General features: G+C 46.3%; 1 protein-coding gene across 5 annotated transcripts; it reads left to right on the top strand.

The window, feature by feature from the left end:
* Nucleotides 1-220: 220 nt before the first annotated feature.
* On the top strand, nucleotides 221-20,088 carry LOC128337161 (SLAM family member 6-like). Of its 5 annotated transcripts, none has more exons than XR_008312203.1 (6): nucleotides 222-399; nucleotides 10,913-11,254; nucleotides 11,684-11,733; nucleotides 12,586-12,885; nucleotides 13,393-13,518; nucleotides 17,322-20,088. XR_008312203.1 is itself a non-coding variant. In XM_053277858.1 (5 exons), exons 1-5 carry the CDS (start codon nucleotides 315-317, stop codon nucleotides 17,327-17,329), a joined length of 786 nt encoding a protein of 261 aa, XP_053133833.1. In that variant the 5' UTR covers nucleotides 222-314; the 3' UTR covers nucleotides 17,330-20,088. The 5 variants fall into 5 exon arrangements, 2 of the variants coding, with proteins under 2 accessions (XP_053133833.1, XP_053133832.1); XR_008312202.1 differs by lacking the exon at nucleotides 11,684-11,733 and adding an exon at nucleotides 1,595-1,700 and having other exon boundaries at nucleotides 223-399; XR_008312201.1 differs by lacking the exon at nucleotides 11,684-11,733 and having other exon boundaries at nucleotides 221-399; nucleotides 13,349-13,518.
* The last annotated feature ends 839 nt before the right edge of the window (nucleotides 20,089-20,927 follow it).

The following is a 20,927-nucleotide window of genomic DNA, read 5'->3' on the forward strand; positions in this document are numbered from 1 at the left end:
TAATTGAAATATGTCACTTGACTTAACTATCATACAAAGCTGAGCAATGGATATTGTGAAGTGTGCATGTGTGTATTCGGTGAAATGTATTTCCAGGCAGCATACGTATTTTGAAATATCAGACTTAAATCCTTGGGGGCCTGGGATGTGCGGAGGCCCTGGACATTGCCACACCCCTGTTTCCACATGTTTCCCCCAGATTCAATAGGGAATAGCGATTGTGGGCTGAGAGAAAGTGTACTCCCCCGCCACCCGGTTCCAGCCAGCAGCCAGCAGTTCCTCTCTGAGCAGACTGCAAACAAGAGATCGCCGTGATGATGAACGTTGCTGGCAGAAGCCTCCCAACCCCGCTTCTCCAGATCCCTCTGGTGTTTGGAACATTCATCGCCCCGTTCTGTGGTAAGTCAAAGCTGCCTTGTTAAATATACTCGGGGTGGGGGGGACAGAGGTGTGTGTGCCTTCTTTTGAGGTGAAGAGAAAGGAGGAGGCACAATCTCATCTGTCTCCAGGGCGCAGCCGCTGCCTTGGGTCCTGTGTGTGCTCTGGTTGCTTCTGAGCTTTTGCAAGCGGAGGGCTGGAAAGTGAAGTGGACAAAAGAAATGACTGCAACTCACAGGGCTGCGCTGGACAATCTGGATGGATTTATGGACATAATCTGTGGACGATCACTGTCGAAAAGAGTCTCCTCTTCTTTCTTGCTGCGTAACTCCAAACAGTCCGGACCTGGAAATTGTCCTGAATGTTCCCAGAAGCTTGGGCTGGGAAGTTGCCTTGGAATAATTTTGCGCCATCTTCCAGCTCCAATGAATTTTTGCCTTAGGAGCCTGCCTGATGTCTATTGCACTTTTTTTTAAAAAAAATGTGTTATCTTTATATCTTTCTACAGTATTAGGTAATTCCTCTTATGACACAACTGAGGACTGCATAATTAATTTCACAGTGGCCTGTGCATTGGGATAGCACCCCAGAGACGCAAGTTTTGGGTGGTATAAAAATATGATTGATAAATAGATAAATAAATAAAATAACTGTCTGGCAAACCTCTTCTGAGCTTTGAGTTTTTCCAAAAGCAGGTTGTGAAATGGCAGAGAAGCTTTTCTGGGCATCAAATTCTTGACTCCTGACATGGATTTTTTTTTTAATACTAAGGATGCAGCAAAGTTGATATGGGGTAATCCCTCTCTCCTTAAAATGGACATTTATTTATTTCGAGGCATTTCCAAACCTTTCCTGAATGTGGGCAACAGCTTTTCGAATTAAATAACATGATTCATGCTCCTTACAAAAGGCAGGCCATGACTTTTTAAAAAGGTTTTAAAAGGAAGGCTGAATTTTTATATTCCTTATTTTATATTCCTTATTTATTTTTACATTATAGGAAAGGATGAATTCGGATTTTGAGATAGCAAAACAATTCTTTTGTTTTCAGACAATTGGCTCTTATATTGGAGGAAGTGGGTGATCAGTTCTGCCTGAAATATGACACATTATAATTTTCTCTCTCTCTCTCTCTCTCTCTCTCTCTCTCTCTCTCTCTCTCTCTCCCTCCCTCACCCTCTAATAAATGTTTTCTTCTTTCTCCATTTCATTACAGGGTCTCTCTGAATCCCTTCTTCTTTCCACACACCTCTTAGTACTGTGCTGAGTTCTGCAGTGCCTACTCCATGGGAAAGATGGCTGCTTTCCCACACACACTGCAGGTCTGTCTGCTTCTTGCTTTTCTCATCTTGGTAGATCTCTCATGTGATCCCCTTTCTCTCTGCACCCCACCACTGCACACTGTTAACCCTCTTTTTCCTCCCTTTGCTCATATATCTTTAGATAGTGAGCCCCTTGGGACAGGGGACCATGTTTATGTATTATTCATTTTTCTATGTAAACCACTTTGTGTAGTGGTTAGAGTGCTGGACTAGGACCGGGGAAACCAGAGTTCAAATCCCCATTCAGCCATGAAAACTAGCTGGGTGACTCTGGGCCAGTCACTTCTCTCTCAGCCTAACCTACTTCACAGGGTTGTTGTGAGGAGAAACTCAAGTATGTCATACACCTTGGAGGAAGAGCAGGATATAAAATGTAAAAATAAATAATAGTAGTAGTATCTCAGTTCCACATTATTTCCCTTTAGCTTCTATTTTGGATGTAGTTCTCTTCACACATTTCTTTGATCTGTAGGAGATTAAATCAAAGAAACTTCTTGGGGAGCAATAGCATCATGCCCTCACCTCTTGCCTGTGAGCTCCCCAGAGGCATCTGGTGGGCCACTGTGTGAGACAGGATGCTGGACTAGAGAGGCCTTGGACCTGATCCAGCAGAGCTGCTCTTATGTTCTTATGTTAAAACCCGCTCCCTGGTGCTGTTTGTTTGGATCAAATTCAGATCACATTGGAGACAAACCTCCTGATCTTTGGCTGATTTTTAACACCAGGGCTGCACAACCTTGGTCCTCTGGCCCTTTGGACTATACTTCCCATCATCCCCCAGTCAGTGGCCAATATCTATCTATCTATCTATCTATCATATTTATAGGGAGGAGAGCTGATCTTGTGATCGCAAGCAGGAATTGCCCTTTTTGTGAAGCAGGGTCTGCTCTGGTTTGCATTTGAATGGGAGACTACATATGAGCACTGTAAGATAGTCCCCTCAGGGGACGGGGCCGCTCTGGGAAGAGCACCTGCATGCAGAAGGTTCCACATTCCCACCCTGGCAGCATCTCCAAGATTGGGCTGAGAGAGACTCCTACCTGCAACCTTGAAGAAGCCACTTGCCAGACTGGCAATGCTGAGCTAGATGGACCAAGGGTCTGACTCGGTAGAAGGCAGCTTCCTATGTTCCTATATACTGCCTGATATGTGTATCCCTAGGCAGGGTGCATACTTTAAAATACAAGAAGCATAAAACAGAATAAAACAGTTAAGACACTTTTACAAAACAAAACAAGTAGTTTAAAATGAATCACCTAGCTAAAGCTAATAAAATAGGGATTATGGCACTTTAGTCCTATTAGAGCTAGGACCCTGGCAGCATCAGCTCTCCGCTGCAATGTCTCATAGTGACCACTGGGGGGTTTTAGGGTCATGGATAAAAGTGCTGGACTCCTCCCCTCCTTTGTTCTTCCAGTGTTAGTCTCCATTTTGTCACTCCAGAGATGGCTGTTTGTTTTGGTCTCTCTCTTCAGCCATGAGCTACAGCTGAAATTAAGCTGCAGGCTCTTTCACATGCGTTTGTAACGTTTTCTTTAAATAAATCTTTGCTGTTCTACAATCCTATAGAACTGTCTCAAGACCTCTTGCTTTGCTGCTTTCTCGCCAAACTGGTTTTGCTCTGTTATTTGGGAACTGAACCGCCATTCTTCCCCTACAAGTCCAACATCTGTGAGAGGGTTGAAGTGGTCCTCCTAGCCTAGGCCGGCACCTCCCATTGTTAAATTAATGGGCAGAAAAATTGCAATGTCCGAATTCCCTGACAGGTTGTGGAAATGAACTTCACCCGAGGGAAGCTTATTCAGAAAGCACTTGGAAGGGGAAAGAACCCAGGTGCACTCGCTATAATCTGAGTTTCCCCAAGAAAAGCAGAAAGATTTGCTTCACTCAGTGATGTAGTGTGCAGGGATGAGTCAGCACTACAGGGATTCCCAATAAGGGAGTCCCAGTACTTTCTTTCCTCCAGAATCTCAGCAGGGATGCAAAGCCCTTTGCTAAACAGGAATAATCAGGGGTGTAGCTATAATTGAGCAGATGGGTTCAAAGAACCTGGGGGCCCCAGCTCCTGAGAGCCTCCCAGCAGCTCCACCCCTCCCAATTTTCTTCATTATGCCCAGGGGCGTAGCTAGCCCGCCGGCAGCCTGTGTCTGGCCGCGACGGGCGCCCCGATAGCTCCGCCCCCTGCATCTGACGTCAGACACAGGGGATAGCCACGCCTTGAGGCTCCGTTCGGGAGAAGCAGCTTAACTGCTGAAGGGGCCATGTGGCCCCTTCGGCAGTTAAACAAAGGCTGGTGCTGTGTTTGCAGCGCAGCGCAGCCCAGCAGCGGCTCTTCCCTGCAGGGAAGAGCCGCTTCTAGGCTGCGTTGCGAATGCAGCACCAGTCTTAGGGCGGCCCCTTCAGGAGCTAGTTAGGCTGGCTCTGCATTCACAGTACCAGCCAGGAGCGACTCTTCCCTGCCTTTGCAGGGAAGAGCCGCTCCTGGCTGGCGCTGCGAACGCAGCACCAGCCTTTGTTCAGCTCTCGAAGGGGCCGCGCGGCCCCTGCTCGGGAGCTAAACTCCCGCCCCCGAGTCTGATGTCAGATGCGGGGGGCCTGTCAGGGCCGCTAATGGCAGCTCCTGATTGGGCGCGGCTCGGGTTCTTTGAACCCGTTCGTGCAATTATAGCTACGCCCCTGATTATGCCCCTCACTCCCAGAGGCCGCCAGGGAGAGGGGTGAACACGGGCTCCCTTCTCCCCTAGCTACACCCCTGGGAATAATAATCTGATATTGCTGTTCCACAGAATGTTAACGGTTGGTTACATGACACACGTTGTGTGACTTGACATAACGCAACAGTCCTTGATTTTTTGCCTTTCTTCCTGTCTTCTGCCACAGGGAGGATCCTCCACCCTTTGTGGTTGACAATCCAGGCTGCTCTTCTGGGTGGAGAACCACATGAGGTTCAAGCCCTGCAGGCTTAGGAAACTCTCTTCTTGACTTCTTGTGACAGAACTGCCCACCCCTCCAAATTATTGCCTCTGTCTAAGTGGGCGTGTGACCTTTGGGGTGGGCATGGACATCAGGCCGTGGGGTGTGGCTATGGGGCTGTCATGGAGACTACTTGCATTTCTGAATGTCTGAAAAGAATGCAGCTCATTATTAGAAGGGGCCTGTTTTGGAAAGGATCAATCTGGTTACTCGCAAGTCAGACAAATAAGCTTGTCTGTTCAGTGTCTAGCCAACACTGTCATGGACAGGATGGAGATACATACGGGGTTGAATTGACTGCTTTATGGGCGTAGAATCCAAGGCAAAGAGCTGTGGTATGCAAGGACAAGGCAGTGAAGTGGAATCTGGAATATTACCAGTTTGATGAAATGGAGATTATGTACAGAGAGCTAAGTGCAGATGGCTTTTTGGGTGCTCTTGCTGCTGGCTGTTTGTTAGCCCCGCCTCTACTCCAGGACTGGAATACAAGTAACTCAAGCCCCATTCAAAAGCTGGCCTGGATCAAGGAGTGGATGAACCAAAAACACCACTACTTCTACTACTACGACGAATATTTATATACCACTCTTCAACAAAATTATCAAAGTGGTTTACATAGAAAAATAAACGATACATAAAATAAATAAATAAGATTGTCCCCTGTCCCCAAAGGGCTCACAGTCTAAAAAGAAACATAAGGTAGACACCAGCAACAGCCATTGGAGGGATGCTGAGCTGGGGTCTGCCCCTGCTAAATGTAAGAGAATCCACACTTTAAAAGGTGTCTCTTTGCTCAGTTAGTAGGGGTTTAACAGTGGGGTTAATTTGAAAGTGTTTGTAAGGCATAAGGAGAAATGTATGTAAGTATAAGATAAGGAACTAGGCATTGTAATGCCACAGGATGTGTCCTGCTGTGATGATTCTGGGGGATTTATGTGGTGGGGGGAAGGAAGCAAAAGGGAAATGTTGCTCTGTGGCAATCCTGTTTGAGCTGTTGAAGCTAGGTTGGACTATTGTTGACCAATACAGAGTGCCTTATTTATTTATTTATCGATCACATTTATATACCCCCTGACACATAGTAGTACTGGTCTTTATTTTGGTCAGAGACTAGATGCAATAACAAGGTTTATTTTATTATTTTTAAATTTATTTTTATTTAACAAATTTCTATACCATCCAAAACTCAAGTGTCTGGACGGTTTACGATAAAAAACAAACAAACCATTTAACCAAAACTAAAACATTAAAACAATTTAAAATTTAAAACATGTTAAAAGTATTAACAATTAAAACTGTAAATCTAATTAAAAGCCTAGGTGAACAAATGTGTCTTGACTGACCTTTTAAAATTTGTCAGAGATAGGAGGCTTTTATTTCAACAGGGAGCGCATTCCAAAGTCTCGGGGCAGCAACAGAGAAGGCCTGTCCCTGAGTAGCCACCAGATGGGCCAGTGGCAACTGTAGACAAACCTCTCCAGATGATCTTAATGGGTGGTGGAGATCATGGCAAAGAAAACATTCTCTTAAATACCCAGGGCCTAATCCATTTAGGGCGTTATAGGTTATAAACCAGCACCTTGAATTTTGCCCAGAAACATATCGGCAGCCAGTGTAGCTCCTTCAATACGTGAGCAATATGGGCTCTCCAAGATGACACAGAGACCAACCTGACTGCTGCATTCTGTACCAACTACAGTTTCCAGACTACTTACAAAGGCAACCCCAGATAGAGTGCATTGCAGTAGTCAAGTCTCGAAGTACCACTGTTCTGAGGTCATTTATCTCAAGACAAGGATGCAGCTGGCATATCAGCCAAAGTTGATAAAAAGCACCACTGGCCACCACCTCAGACCAGAGAGAGGTTTGGATCCAGAAGCACCCCCAGACTGTGCACCTGTTCCTTCCGGGGAAATGTGACCCCAATCCAGAACAGTGAGATCAAAACAGGCTCCCAAGTTCCGACCCCACACAATAAGTACCTCCATCTTATCTGGATTCAGACTCAGTTTGTTATCCCTCATCCAGCCCATTACTGTCTCCAGGCAGGCATTTAGGGAGGTCATGCCTTCTCCCAATGATGTTGACCTAAAGAAATAGATTTGGGTGTCATCAACATACTGACAACTCCCTGCACCAAATCTCCTGATGATCTCTCCCAGCAGTTTCATGTAGATGTTAAAAAGCACTGGAGACAAAATGGAGCTCTGAGGGACAACATATGAAAGTTCCGATTTTGAAGAATAGTCTCAAGGAATCTGGAATCTGCCTGAGAGGTAGGAGCAGAACCACCGCCAAGCAGTGCCTCCCACCTCCAATCTCCTCAGACATTCCAGAAGGATACTATGGCCAATAGTATAGCAAGCTGTCAAGAAATCCAAAATGATCAACAGAGTCACACTCTGATGGATCATCCATCAGGCCAACCAGGGCAGTGTCCACCCCATAGCCCACCCAAAAGCCAGACTAATTTGTAATGGGTGTAGATAATCAGTTTCCTCCAAGACTGCCTGGAGATGGGAGGCCACCACCCTCTCAGTTACCTTGCCAAGCCATGAAAGGTTGGAGACAAACCTGTAATTGCTTAACTCTGAGGGATCCAAGGCAGGCTTCTCCAAAAGAGCTCTAATAATTGCCTCCTTGAGACAAGGAGGCATCCTACCCTCCCTCAAAGAAGCATTTATAATCTTTACCAGGCCTTCTGTAACAACCCCCCTGGCTGAGAATATAAGTCAAGTCAGACAAGGATCAAGAAAACAGGTGGTAGGCCATACCATTCCAAGCAGCTTTTCCACATCCTCAGGAGTCACAAACTGAAATTGATCCAGCCTAACCACATAAGAGGAGTCACTGGACACCCCTGCATCAGACACTGCAGTAATTGTGGAATCTGAATCTATGTCGGCCCAAGTATGAGAGATTTTATCCAGAAAGAACTCATTTAAAACATCACGGTGGGTAATTGATGGTTCCAGATTCTGATTCAAGTGAGGAGGGGCACAGACTAGCCCTCTCACCCCCATGAACAACTCTGCTGGACGTGAGCTTGCAGATTCAATATGGGCAGAAAAGAAACACTTCTTTGCCACATGTATTGCCTGTGCATAGGTCAAAATGCACTCTATATTGTAATCTGTTGGATTCGAGTTGAGTCTTCCTCCACTTGTACTCCAGTCATCTACCTTGCTGCTTCAGCCCCCATAGTTCTTCCATGTACCAGGGGGCCGATTTCGAAGAGGTTCAAAAAGGATACTTAGGAGCGATGATGTCTACTACCCTGGTGAGTTTGCTGTTTCAGTTCTCCAGGGCATCAACAGGATGGATCACCAGCAGAGCCAACACTAAATTCCTCCAAAGCTTCTTGGAATCCCACTGGATCCAATAACCTTCTCAGGCAGACCATCCTAATAGGTCCCTCACCCCTGCAGAGATGGGACGTGATCGTGAGTCCAACTTTAACCAGATGGTGGTCTGTCCATGACACTGAGGAAGTCACAGGAGTCCCCACCCACGGAACACCACCCTGATCAGAGTGAAAGACCAGATCAAGTGTGTAACCAGCAATGTCTAGGTCCCAAGACAACTTGGGATAGGCCCATAGCTGTCATGAACTCCTGAGCTGCTCTGGACAAACTGGTCCCAAAGTGAACATTGAAGTCCCCCACCACCAACAGTCTGGGGAACTTCGATGCCAAGCCTGAGACCAAGTCCATCAGTTCAGTTAGGGACTCTGTTGGGCAGCAGGGTGATTGGTACACCAACAGAAGTCCCAGTCTATCCCCAAACTCAAGTAGACACATTCGATATAGTCAGATACTTCAACAGGTATCTTAGTACATAGATGTTATTGTTATAGACCACAGCCATTCCACCTCCCCGCCCACGTCCTCTCACCTGCTACTCAACAGAGTACCCTAGAGGGAGAAGCTGGGACCACACTGGGACAGCAGCCTCCCCCAACCGAGTTTCTGTGATACATACCAGATCGGCCCCTTCATTGAGAATCAAATCATGGATGGTTTCTGGACTGATCTGTGTTTGTTCTGGACTGATCTGGCATTTGGGACCTGGCAGGAGGAAGGTGAGGCTCTATGGATGGTTGGCACTGCTCCCCAAGTTAAAAGAGCTGGCAGGACAGCCAGAAGGGGAAACAGCTATTAGATTTCGGATTTCCCTTCCCCTTTAGCAGCCCTCTGACTAGCAGACTATCTCTTCTATTCCCCACCACCACTACCCCATAATAACATTACATTACATATAACATTACTTCTTCTATTCCCCACCACCACTGCCCCATAATCAATAGATACGCCCCCTGTCTCCCCATCTCCAGATAAACCCATTATAAAACAATCCCACCCAGGACTTACCGTACTTAAAACAGAAGCCACAATATAAAAGCCCACCCACCACTAACACACACAAATAAAGTCCTAGTCTAGGGAGCCTGGCCCTGGTGCTCGCTATCCCCGAAGTGCCTCCCCCAAAGGGGCAATTCCTTTTGGTGTTGCCCCTTTGGCGGTGGGCCCACTGCCACAGGAAGCGTCCCTTTATAGGCCTAGAGATGGCCAGTCTGGGCAGGTGATACCAAGAGACTGCTGAATCACCCTGGGACCTAGTCCTGCGCAAACTCCCCACAGAGCAGCCCCCACAGCTGCAGCAGCAACCACAGCCCCACAGATGTAGTCAAGGGGCAGCCATAGGCACCAGGCAGGTGCTACACTGCATAATAATCCATTGCTCCATCATATTTTACTGTCCCACCAGGTATTCTTATCCTTGTCATATGAATTATTATCATTATTATCATTATCATTATTCCAGGTAGTGGTATGCCAGGCTAATGGTGCATACCAATAACTTAAATTAAATACCGATTTAAAAGCCAGAGCCAATAAGGTGGCACCTGATCTTACAAACAGCTACACAGAATTTGGCCACCTTGAAACTAATGGCTGCTTTCTGGTAAAAATAAAAAGCTAAAATAAGATAAAGTGCTTCAGTATGACTGGGGAAAGACAATGAAAGAGGAGTGAAAAGGAAGTTCCGTATTTCCTGATGAAACTTACAATGAAAAAAAAAAAGTTCAATAGACTCCATTGAGCAGAAATCACATGGGCCTACTCTCGTTATATGGGTTCTTCCAGTACTTTCCAAACAGAACAGCTGAGGTTAAGACATTGCATCTTATCAAGGTTAAAGCTCTTTTATAACTAGGGGCTGTTAGACTAGAGAGATAGTTTGCCGGTTCAAAATTACAACTCCAAATTCAAATAGTTAGATGCTATATTCATATCATTTTGATGTTCAATATCATTTATCCTCTTCTCGCCTGATATATCCAGGTGGTGCACACAATCCAAAACACAACTAGCCAGCGTGGTGTAGTGGTTAGAGTGCTGGACTAGGACCGGGGAGACCCGAGTTCAAATCCCCATTCAGCTATGAAATTAGCTGGGTGACTCTGGGCCAGTCACTCCTCTCTCAGCCTAACCTACTTCACAGGGTTGTTGTGAAAGAGAAACTCAAGTATGTAGTACACCACTCTGGGCTCCTTGGAGGAAGAGCAGGATATAAATGTAAATAAATAAATAAACTAATATAAAACAGATACCAAACAATTAAAACACTTCCACAGAATAAAAACAAAACAATTTTGTAGAATAAAACAGTTTAAAATTAATTTTAACTAAAAGCCTGAGAAAACAGGTGTGTCTTAAGGGTCTTTTAAAAAGCAATCCAAGATGGAGAAGCTTTTATTTTGACAGGGAGTTCATTCCAAAGCCCTGGGGTGGCCACAGAGAAGGCCTGGTCCCGAGTCTCCGTCAGACAAGCTGGTGGCGACTGTAACCAGATCTCCCCCAGATGATCTTAATAGGTGGCGGGGTTCATGACAAAGGAGGCATTCTCTTAAGTACCCTGGACGCAAGCCATTCAAGACTTTATGGGTAATAGCCAGCACTCTTCAGAAATGTATCGGAAGCCAGTGCAGTTCTTTTAAAACCAGTTTATATGGTCTCTTCGGGTTTTCCCAGAGACCAACCTGGCTGTCGCATTCCTTCTTATCCAGCATACTACCTGTAGTCCATCTTGGGCAAAAGATATCAAATACTGTCCAAGTATCATTTATTTTTCCCATAACACTGGGAGCAGATGAGGCAAATGTCAGTGACTAATGGAAAGTAAGCATAACATTTTCTCATATGTTTACATCTCCCCTTCTTTTTTTAAAAAAAAAGGCATTGTTAGTAGTTCAGCAGAGAATCCTCCCCGACGGGTGAATGGGATCATTGGAGGATCAGCCTCCCTCCCTTTAAATATATCCTCAACAAATGCGGTGATAGAAATTGAGTGGATGTTTCAAACCAAAGACAGTGGCACACTCCTAATTGCGGAATTCAGGAAAGGAGAATTACAGAGGCCTGATCCGAGTGACCGGTTTGGGAAGCGTCTGGAGATGGCCAACGAAACCACGCTGAGAATCTTGAACCTGGAGATGGAGGACCGTGGACTGTACAAGGCGCGGGCAAAACTGACTGCCTCAGAAGCGGAAGACCACGCTTTCAGCCTCGCAGTCTATGGTAAGCAATCATTTTCTGGTTTTTCCTTTCGCTCAAATGGAACATGGAATAAGATCACCAGCGGTTTTCCTCTGCATAGGGAACATATGCACAGCAGGGGCGTAACTACAATTAGGCAGGGGGAGGCCGTTGTCTCGCCTTGGGGGGGCCCCCTCAGAGGCTCTCCCCCACCCGATCTTCCTTTTGAAATCATTAAAAAAAAATTTATTCTCCTTGTTCTGGCGCCGCCCGCTATTTGCTTGTTGTTTGTCTCCACCCAGCGCCTACCCGATCTTCCTTTTGTGGATGGTGGGGAGGGAATCGCCGAAGGCATGTTTACTCACGGGTGATACTAAACCACCCGCCTTGTTTGCATTACAGACATAGAAACCAGGTTTGATGCAAACTTAATGCTTGCTGTTTGTTGATATGCTCCTGTCTTTCAAATAGCTTTTGGCAGCACTGGAGGAAGCAGCTTGGCTTGCTGGATTGCAGAGCAGGTAAATCGCACTTGAGGAAAGGAGATATTTAGGCATGGTTGGGGAGTAGTTGGCTGGGCTTCCCAAGCGAGCAAGCCAACGCTTTTTCCAACTCAAGCAGCTTTCCACAACTGTTAGGTAGGAGGGCAAGGAAGGTTGCAATTCCATGCCCACTTACCTTACCTGGGAGCAAGCCCCATTGAACTCAATAGGACTGCTGCCTCCTGCCCTGACCCTCCCTGGGTGTCAGTTCCTTTTAGGGCTATATATATTCTAACCTCATTCTGAGTTCTGTCCACCCTTGGGGGGGCCCCTCAGAGGCTCTCCCCCACCCAGCGCATACCCGATCTTCCTTTTGAAGTCATTTTTTAAAAAAATTCTCGGGGGGGATGACCCATTTAAGAATCTTGTCTCGGGGCCCACTCCAACCTAGTTACGCCCCTGATGCACAGGTTTTCCTGCATAGGTTTTTCCTATGAAGTTGCTGGCCAACATCCTGAGCACCTAGCATCCTGTGCTGGGGAGAAAGTGCCAGGTTTCAGTCTAATACAACATGGATGCTTTCATGGGGGAGGAAGGAATTTTTCCTGACCTCCCCTTCCCCAATGGCAGTCTCTGCTACCCAAAACTATGTCCCAGCGGGTTCTGTGACACTCAAGGACATATTTTCAAGCAGCATAGATTGCTTCCAGGGGAAGGGGAGGGTTGGTGAAAATTCCTTCCCCTGCACAGTTTCTGGAGCTGTGCTCGTTGGAACTCAGCACCACCACCAGCACTTCTCTCCTAGCAGTTGTGCTTCATTACACAGAATGTCAGCTTTTGAAAGTCTAGGGCATGAACATCATTATTTATTTATTTATTTATTTTTAACAGATCAAATACAAGATGTACAGATACTTCACCGATTGGTCTCGAGCACTCCAGAGGGATGCAATGTGACCTTGCAGTGTCATTCATCTGGAAAGGGTGAACTTAATTTCTGCTGGAAAGGAGGGGAAACATCCAGGGCCCTGGAAAATGGTTCAGACTGGTACAGGCTCTCTGAGAATGGTACAGCTCTCCACTTGTTCTGGCAGCCCAACCCTTCAGACTCCATCATCACCTGCTTCATTAGCAACCCTGTTGATCAGAAGATGGTCTCGGTCAGCTTGCTCAGCATCTGCCCAAACAGAGGTGAACCCTTTCTTGTGCTTCTCCCCCACCCAGTACACAATAGCACAAGTGCTATAAAACAAACTCGGAGGTGTTTGTGGGTTGATGCCTGCGCTCAGTATGAACTGCCTTCAGTGTCAAAGTCCTGACTATGAGTTTGTTTATTTAAATTTATATTTAGATAGGCACATGAGGCGCAAGTGCCTATTCATGAGTGGCTTTTGGGGAGACATCCAAGAGGAAATTACAGAAATTACTGGTGTTGTATTTCCAAAGGATTAAAGAGCAGTACTGTTTGGCTATATAAATGAAGATGTATTGGAAATAGAATTAGAATTAGATTTTTTTTTCCTCGTCAGGAATCATTTTTCACTCGTCACAGACAAGTAGACTAGTGGATTTCCTGAGCCCTGAAAATGTACATAGATGGAACCTAACCGAGGAGGCAATGCTGGGTAGATTATTTGCCTTGTGCTTCTTTTAGGTGGGTGGCAGGAGCCCTCAACAAAGATTTGTTGTTGATTGCAGATGAAATTCGATCCAGAAAGCCTTGGCATTGGGGTGCCACTCTGGCTATTTCAATGATTCTCCTCCTGGCTGCAGGTTTCGGAATATGGGTGTGGAAGAAAAAAAGGAAAACACCAAGAGATCAAGGTATGAAGGGTCTGTTTATCTTCAGCCCCTGCAGCCTAGACTGGGGTTGCCAAATCTACACCTTCGGCTCTTTTGTTTTATTCTTAGAGGCATGAGCAATGCCCAAGATGCAGGTAGGGGGCTTAGAGCAAATCAGGAAGAACAGCTTCTATCAATGGCTACTAGTCCAGATGGCTATAGGCTACCTCCAGATTCAGGCAGGAGGCCTCTGAATACCAGCTGTAGGGGAGCAATAGCAGGAGAGGAGCAAGAAGAGAGGGTGCTTCAGGGGAGCCCACAAGCAGGAGAGAGGAACATAGGAAGCTGCCATATACCGAGTCAGACCATTGATCCACCTAGCTCAGTATTGTCTACACAGACTGGCAGCATCTCTCCAAGATTTCAGGCAGGAGTCTCTCTCAGCCCTATCTTGGAGATGCTTCCGGGGAGGGAGCTTGTAACCTTCTGCATACAAGCATGCAGATACTCTTCCCAGAGCGGCCCCATCCCCAAGGGGAATATCTTCCATTGCTCACACATGTAGTCTCCCATTCAAGTGCAAACCAGGGCAGACTCTGCTTAGCAAAAAAGGACAATTCATGCTTGCTAGCATAAGACCAGCTCTCCTCCCTATGAAGGCATGCAGCCTCTCCTGCTGTTTTATGTTCCAATAACAACATAAGAAGAGTCTTGCTGGATTCAGGCCTCTCTAGTCCAGCATCCTGCCCTGTTTCCCACAGCGGCCCACTAGACGCCTCTGGGAAGCCCCCAAACGGGAAATGAAGGCATGCTCATGCTAGTTATCAGTCTGGCCAAGCCATTTTGGACCAGCTGCTGTTTCTGAATATTGTTTGGGAGGCAGCCCCGCATAGTTGATGTCACTGTAACCCAACCATGATGTGACTCGACCAGGCGTCACCTCACCATGGCAAGGTCTAAAGGTCTCAGAGAGACCACATTACACCTCTGCTGATGGAGTTGCACTGGCTGCCTATAGGTTTCCGGGCAAAATACCAAGTGCTAGTTATAACTTAGAAAGCCCTAAATGGCTTAGGCCCTGGGTATTTGAGAGAACATCTTCTTCATTATGAGCCCCACTGGCCATTGCGGTAGTCTTTGGAGGTCCGTCTCCAGTTGCCGCCAGTTCGTCTGGTGGCCACATGGAGATGGGCCTTCTCGGTTGCTGCCCCGGGACTATGGAATGCGCTCCCTATGGAGATATGATCCTCCCCATCTCTGATAATTTTTAAAAAATATTTAAAAACACATCTTTTTACTCAGGCTTTTTCAGCTTTTAAATAATGTATAGGTTTTTAATTCTGTGATTGATTTTTAAATTGTTAGTTTTTAATTGTTTTTATGTGTTTTTATATGTGTTTTTATATGTGTTTTTAACTGTTTTATCATTGTGAACCGCGCAGAAACACGAGTGTGGCGCGGTATAAAAGTGTAATAAACAGATAGATAGATAGATAGATAAGGGGTCTAAAATGCTTGTTGGCACAGAGTTGGGCAACTGTATCCTTGGCGTTGGCCACATACTTATCTAACAACTGGCATTTCCCCAAAATTCCCCTGAAGCAGCCCATCCCCCCACTCTGGTGACAGATTATAATTGAGAGAAACTCCCTTACTAGTTGATCATCTTAAGAAAAGCATAGTGGGTGGGTATTTCCCAAAGTTAGAATGGGCTTTTGAGCACACATAAGCTTGAAATTGTCATATAAAGTTGTGGAGTCACTCTGTGGATTAAAGTGACATTTGATGCCAATCCTCATTCCAGTTATGGACTCCAAATACATTACACAAAGAGCCTTTGTCCAAAACAAAAACAAAAAACAAGCCCCTACATGCTTGCTTCAAGTGGTCTGAAGCTGACTCACATTTCAAAGGGATGCCACAGATGGCAAATGGGGAGCAGTTCCCTAAGGAAGTGGTTCAGCTGTGACCCAAGAGCTCTGTGCCCGGAGGCAGGCCACCAGATGCTTCACCGGTTGTGGCATTCTTCCCCCATTTCCCCTTTTTAAAAGGGGGCCCAGGAGGGCATCATGCCACCTAGCTGGTGCCCCAATAACAGGTTGCCTAAGGACACTGCCTTGCCTCGCCTCATGGAAAGGCCGCCCCTGTTTGTGCCTATTCCCCCTAGAAGGTCATAAGACAAGAGCACTCCTGCTGAATCAGGCGTATCTAGTCCAGGCCCCTCTTTTTCACAGTAGCCCACCAGTTGCCTCCAAGAGGTCCACAGGCAGAGATGAAGGCCTGCCCTCTCCCCTCCCTCCCCTCCCATTGGTATGCAGAGGCCACTCTCTACCCCGGAGACTCTGCCCCTGAGTTACAAGTGTTGTGAAATTACTGCATGTTGATTCATGTCAATTTTAAAAATGCATTATGTTCCAGAATGTCTCCAGACTGAGAGCAGCACTAGGACAAGCCTCTGCCTGGGACCCAAAGCCCACCAGGAGCTTTCCCCAACAGCAGGTTTTACTGCAGGTTTACTGCGAGTTCAAATTTGCCCCCCCCCCCGTGACTCCAAAAGTGGAGGGGGGTTTTTAGCCCGGATATAAATCGGGCTAGGCTAATGCACAGTGAAAAACCCAAATAGTGTGTGACGCGGTCTCCAATAACTTGCACGGACTTTGGTGCAAATCTGGTTGCGAATGCATACCCTCCATTCCCAGCTAAAAGCCCCACCTGGAAATACTCCAGGAGGCTTTACACACAGGGCTTTTACTTCAAATCTCCTCCAGATTGGAGTACACCAGTCCACATAATAGCTGCATTGACCCCAACGTTTCTGCGGAAGGCGGGTGGGGAGAACATGAAGTGAGGAAGGCAGTCACTCACAAAGGCAAGGGTTAAACGTTCTGTTTGATCCAGCTTTTGGCAACTTGTCATGCTGGTCTTCTGTTCCTCTGTAAAAGCTCTCTAGCCGCCTCCTCTCTGATGCGATTTGCGATTGGTTAGAGGAAAAACCTGGAGTAATCGTGTGGGAATGCACAGGAAAAAGAGCAGGGATTGCGGAGAGGAGCCGAGCCTATGTGAACTGTCCCTTTAATCCCCCGAATTAAACATCTTGTGAATCATCTGTGAAGCAGATTCGCTCTTCAGATATGCCACAGCATGAAGCCATGTCTGAATAACTCCCAGGCAGTGTTCCCTTTAACAGGGGAGTCCCAGAAACTGCTGTCTATAATTCCCATCATCCCCAGCCAAAGACCATTGTAGCTGGGGGTGATGGGAGTTGTAGTCAACCACACAGGGGAATCCCTGTTTCAGGGAGGGGACACTGCCGTCATCTCCTCACAAGGAGAGGAACAGTTGGATTTACAGACACGCCCATCATAGGGAAATTAGACTTTAGAAACAAAAGGGTTGTTGTGTGGCTAAGTAAAGTGCAAATGGTTTGCAAATTACATGCTGTCTTTGCAAAAATTTGGGGTGTTCTGATTTTTTAAAACTCCGCAATATATTTTAACGTCAAAACAGGTGTCCAAAGAGACAACCATCTCTCTGTTTCTAAAGTACTGATAGGGTTGCCAATTCTGACTGATGGTGGGTCCCCCCTCAAGCCCATGCCACCCCGTAGCTTTTTGCACAATATCAAGCCCTTCAATCCTCCAGGGTTGCTTTCAAGGGTCATCTGGAGATGGATGCTGATTCTTGGAGACTCCCAACTAATCCTGGAGGGTTGGCTGGCAACCCTAAGAACTAAGTGGATGGTCTTTTGGTGTAATTTCAAAGAAGTCAAGTCTGTATGCCTTTGCTAAATGGCCTGCAAAGACAGGCTATCAAATAGGGTTTCTTATCTCTCATTTTCCTTTCAGCATACTGAAGTCATATGGAGTCCCTGCAAAGGAGTCTCTTCATACTGTGATCATACACTTGTTATCTGTTTCGTGTGGCCTATGCTGAGTTGGTCTCATCTTGCTCATGCACAAGACTCGGCACTACATTTGACTCCACGCTACAGGAAGACCAAAATTATGCTTGCTTGCTTGCTGCCTCGACGTGTTCAAAAATAAAAGCACATCCAAAGAGCCTTGCTTTGGGAATTAGCCCAAGAGCCATCTCGTCCGGTATCCATATTTCCCACAGTTACCCATCCAGATGCTACAGGGACAGGAGGGGAAGGCTGATAGCGCTGCTCTCTTCTCCAGAAGCCGCTTGTCAGAGGTAGACTGCATCTCAACATGGGAGTTCTGTTTAGCTAATATGACTAATAACCATTGATTTTGTTTTTTGTTTTAATGGAAGCTTCCTTGGTCCAAAAGGTGTGTGTGTGTGTGTACATGCATGTGGCAATATACAGTGTGTGCGCGCACACACACACACACACACACACACGTTTCCTTTTAACTGTGCTGGAGTATAAGGAAAGGCAATAATCAAAAAAGCCGTGTGTGTGTTTTTAAAAGAGATACGTCTCAAAAGAGTAAATATTTTCCTGGCTCGAGATGCTTTATCAGCTTTCCAAAATACTACTTTTGCAAAACAACCAGAATGAAATAGTATTTGAATAACAGAGTGTAACTAAGGGTCAGCTCATCTTTATTAGGAACAAGGTATGCTGCCAGCACAGACTACGCTAATGAGATATTTATGCTTTTAAAACCCATTTCTTTGTTCCTACGCCTTTGCAATGGGGCTGTGTCTGTTTGTAGAGCTGGTTCCCAGCAGAGCTGGTGACTGGCCTGCCAGCTAGCTTAACCAGAGGGGCACCTAATGAGATGGGCCAGCAGCAAAGAAGAGTCAATAAGCCAATAAGGCAGGAGTCAGACAGAGAAGCAGGCAGGCAGAGTTGGACTCCCAGGGAGTTATTCCTACATGGCTTCATGCTGTGGGGTAAATGTTGAGTGAAGCCACTTCGAATCACACTCGATGTTTTCAGAAAAAGTGGCTTAAAACCAGCATTTTAAAAACCCAGAAAAACACCAAGTTAGAATTTGCAAGACAAAGCCCAATCTGTGTGAAGTGGGTCCAAGGATCTCGAAGGGACTTCGGGGTAAGTTTGGCTGGTGTGTGAACACACACGCTCTCTCCCGAAGGAGATTCAGGGTAGAAGGTCTGTAAATGCCTCCAGAAGGAGCTGTTAATCCAGCAACAGATACGCAGGAACTGAGAGCTCTTTTGGTCTTAGGGCTGCTCAGCGTTGTCCCTCCAGCCATTTTGGGACTACAATTCCCATAATCCCCAGCCACAGCAGTCAATAGCCAGGGATTGTGGGAATTGTAGGCCAACATCTGCAGGAGGCCCTGTGCCTAAGGAAGCCAGGCTCTGGGAGTGATTCTGGGAGTCTGGAAGCGGCCGGCTTGGCCTGACCCACAGGGCAACAGGGCATATTCCCAGTGCAGCCCACTGCACTTGGCAGCAGTGAATACTCCCACCCTTAAGAACCCATTCTGCTCAACACCTGGCGCCCTCCCCACATATATTCCACTGCCCTCTCAGGGTCCCCAGTCCAGCCCTGGGAAGCAGAAGCGGCCCCTCCGCTCTGCCAAGGGTGGATTCCCCTCATCCTCTGCGTCAGTCACCCCTCTCAGTCTGCGTTGATGTCGGGGCCGATCCTGACACAGGCAGGCTACATTGACCAATTAAAAAACCACAAAACCACAGCCTGCTCTCTATCAATCCCTTTTACAAGCCCAGCCCCTCTTTTCTGGCCTCAATCTGGGAAGCCACTGTCCTGTTTTGTCTGTATTGCTTCCTTTTGGAGAAGTTTGGGGTCTCTAGAAGGTCAAAGGTCTCGGGATGTGGGGGGAACAGACACAAAATGCCAGCTCGTGGCCTTCCTTCTATTCCCCAGTCCCATAATAACCGATCTGGCTACTGAATGTTGTGAGATGTCTTTTGTGCTGGAGTATATTAACCAGATGCACCCTGACAGTAACCATTCTTAAAATGCTATTTTAAAAGTAAACAAACTGTGTCACGTCTCATTATGGGATAGCTTTTCTAAATTACAGTGTCGAAGAAGTGACAGAGCATGTTTACTCAGCGCCTGCCAACTGAGCAAAGAGGCACCTTTTTAAAGTGGTGATTATCTTGTATTTAGCAGGGGGGAGAGCAACTGGCCCTGTCCATCCCCAGCACAACACCCCTCCAGTGGCTGTTGCTGGTATCTGCCTTATGTTTCTTTTTGAAGACTGTAAGTCCTTTGGGGACAGGGAGTCATTTTATTTATTTATTTACATCTCTGTAAACTGCTTTGGGAACTTTTGTTAAGAAGCGGAATATAAATATTTGTTGTATCTGTATATTACACCACATAAGGCATGGAACCCTGCAGATTCTTTGCTGCTACCTGGAAGAAATTATTTTAAAAGAGGACTTGGAACTGGCTACTCCCTTACTATCCACAGTCAAGCTATATACTTCAGTACATTAGAAAACTCACAGACAGTATTAGTACTTTACTATTACGCTGACCTGCCTGAGAAATGAAAAAAAGATTGTCTGTCGGGTAGGTTTACTGAAAAATGGATGTTATTTATTGGCTCCTATATATTCTTGTCCATTATTTCCATTTTTATAATTTTTTATACTCTTTTGTATGGTGGTCTGAATGCAAATAAAACCTTATTTTGAACGGCACACTGTTATAGTTCATTTAGCACAGGGGTTCGCAACCAAAGGTACTAGTACTCCTAGCAGTACTTGAAGGGCTCCAAGGAGGTACTCAGGTACCCAGTGCTGTAGCCACACTATTTGTTCCCCATCACCAGGAGGGTCGCCGGTTTGAAGCTGATGCAATGTGTCCACTGCAGAAGAAACATAACAAGAATAACAAGAGGGAAAAGATGATTCCCCATCCCAATGCTTCCTATTGATGTTGGCAAAATTTACTTCTGGGAGTGGCACAGTTCTGCCTATGTTTAACTTGGAGAAGAGGTGCTTGCCAGAGCCAGAGCCAGGCCAGCAACTGCAAAGAGCTCAAATGCTGTAAACAGATTTTTTTAAACAAACCACTGCCTTAGCAAGGATTGACGAGCAAGCCAAAATACAGAAAAGTCACTCGGGAGTACTTCCTTTGAAATAAATAAGACAAACTTGTAGAAACTACACACGGAGAGCGAGACCATTTACACAATCAAAAACTGTTCTCCCCGGGTTTGGGAGCTATGTGTGTTCCCAATTTCTGTTTATGTGGAAGCAAGGGAGGAGGAAAACCTGGGCAAACCTCCTCCCTTGCTTCCACACAATCACTTCTACCCAGATTTTCCGATTACCTTGTTTCCACACAACCAAAAATTGGGAGCACACACAACTCCCAAACCCGATTAGAAGAATTGGCATGGCTATATTCTGGCACTGTTTAAGCACCCTCCACCCCTTGGCCAGGAATTGGTGCCCCAAACCATAATCTAGGTCTGCCTAGTGGACGGGCCAGACCAGTGGAATCCTTTCAAGGCCTCTCCAGGCTGTAGTTCCAG

This window comes from Hemicordylus capensis, chromosome 14, assembly GCF_027244095.1.
Source record: "Hemicordylus capensis ecotype Gifberg chromosome 14, rHemCap1.1.pri, whole genome shotgun sequence".
Classification (NCBI taxonomy): Eukaryota; Metazoa; Chordata; class Lepidosauria; order Squamata; family Cordylidae; genus Hemicordylus; species Hemicordylus capensis.

What these genes read in the sequence shown, in the direction of transcription:
- LOC128337161 (XM_053277857.1), top strand. Translation starts at nt 315, where the DNA reads ATGATGAACGTTGCTGGCAGAAGCCTCCCAACCCCGCTTCTCCAGATC. An exon ending in ATTCATCGCCCCGTTCTGTG is followed by an intron (nt 400 to 10,912) that starts GTAAGTCAAAGC and finishes TTAAAAAAAAAG; the next exon opens with GCATTGTTAGTAGTTCAGCA. An exon ending in CAGCATCTGCCCAAACAGAG is followed by an intron (nt 12,886 to 13,392) that starts GTGAACCCTTTC and finishes TGTTGATTGCAG; the next exon opens with ATGAAATTCGATCCAGAAAG.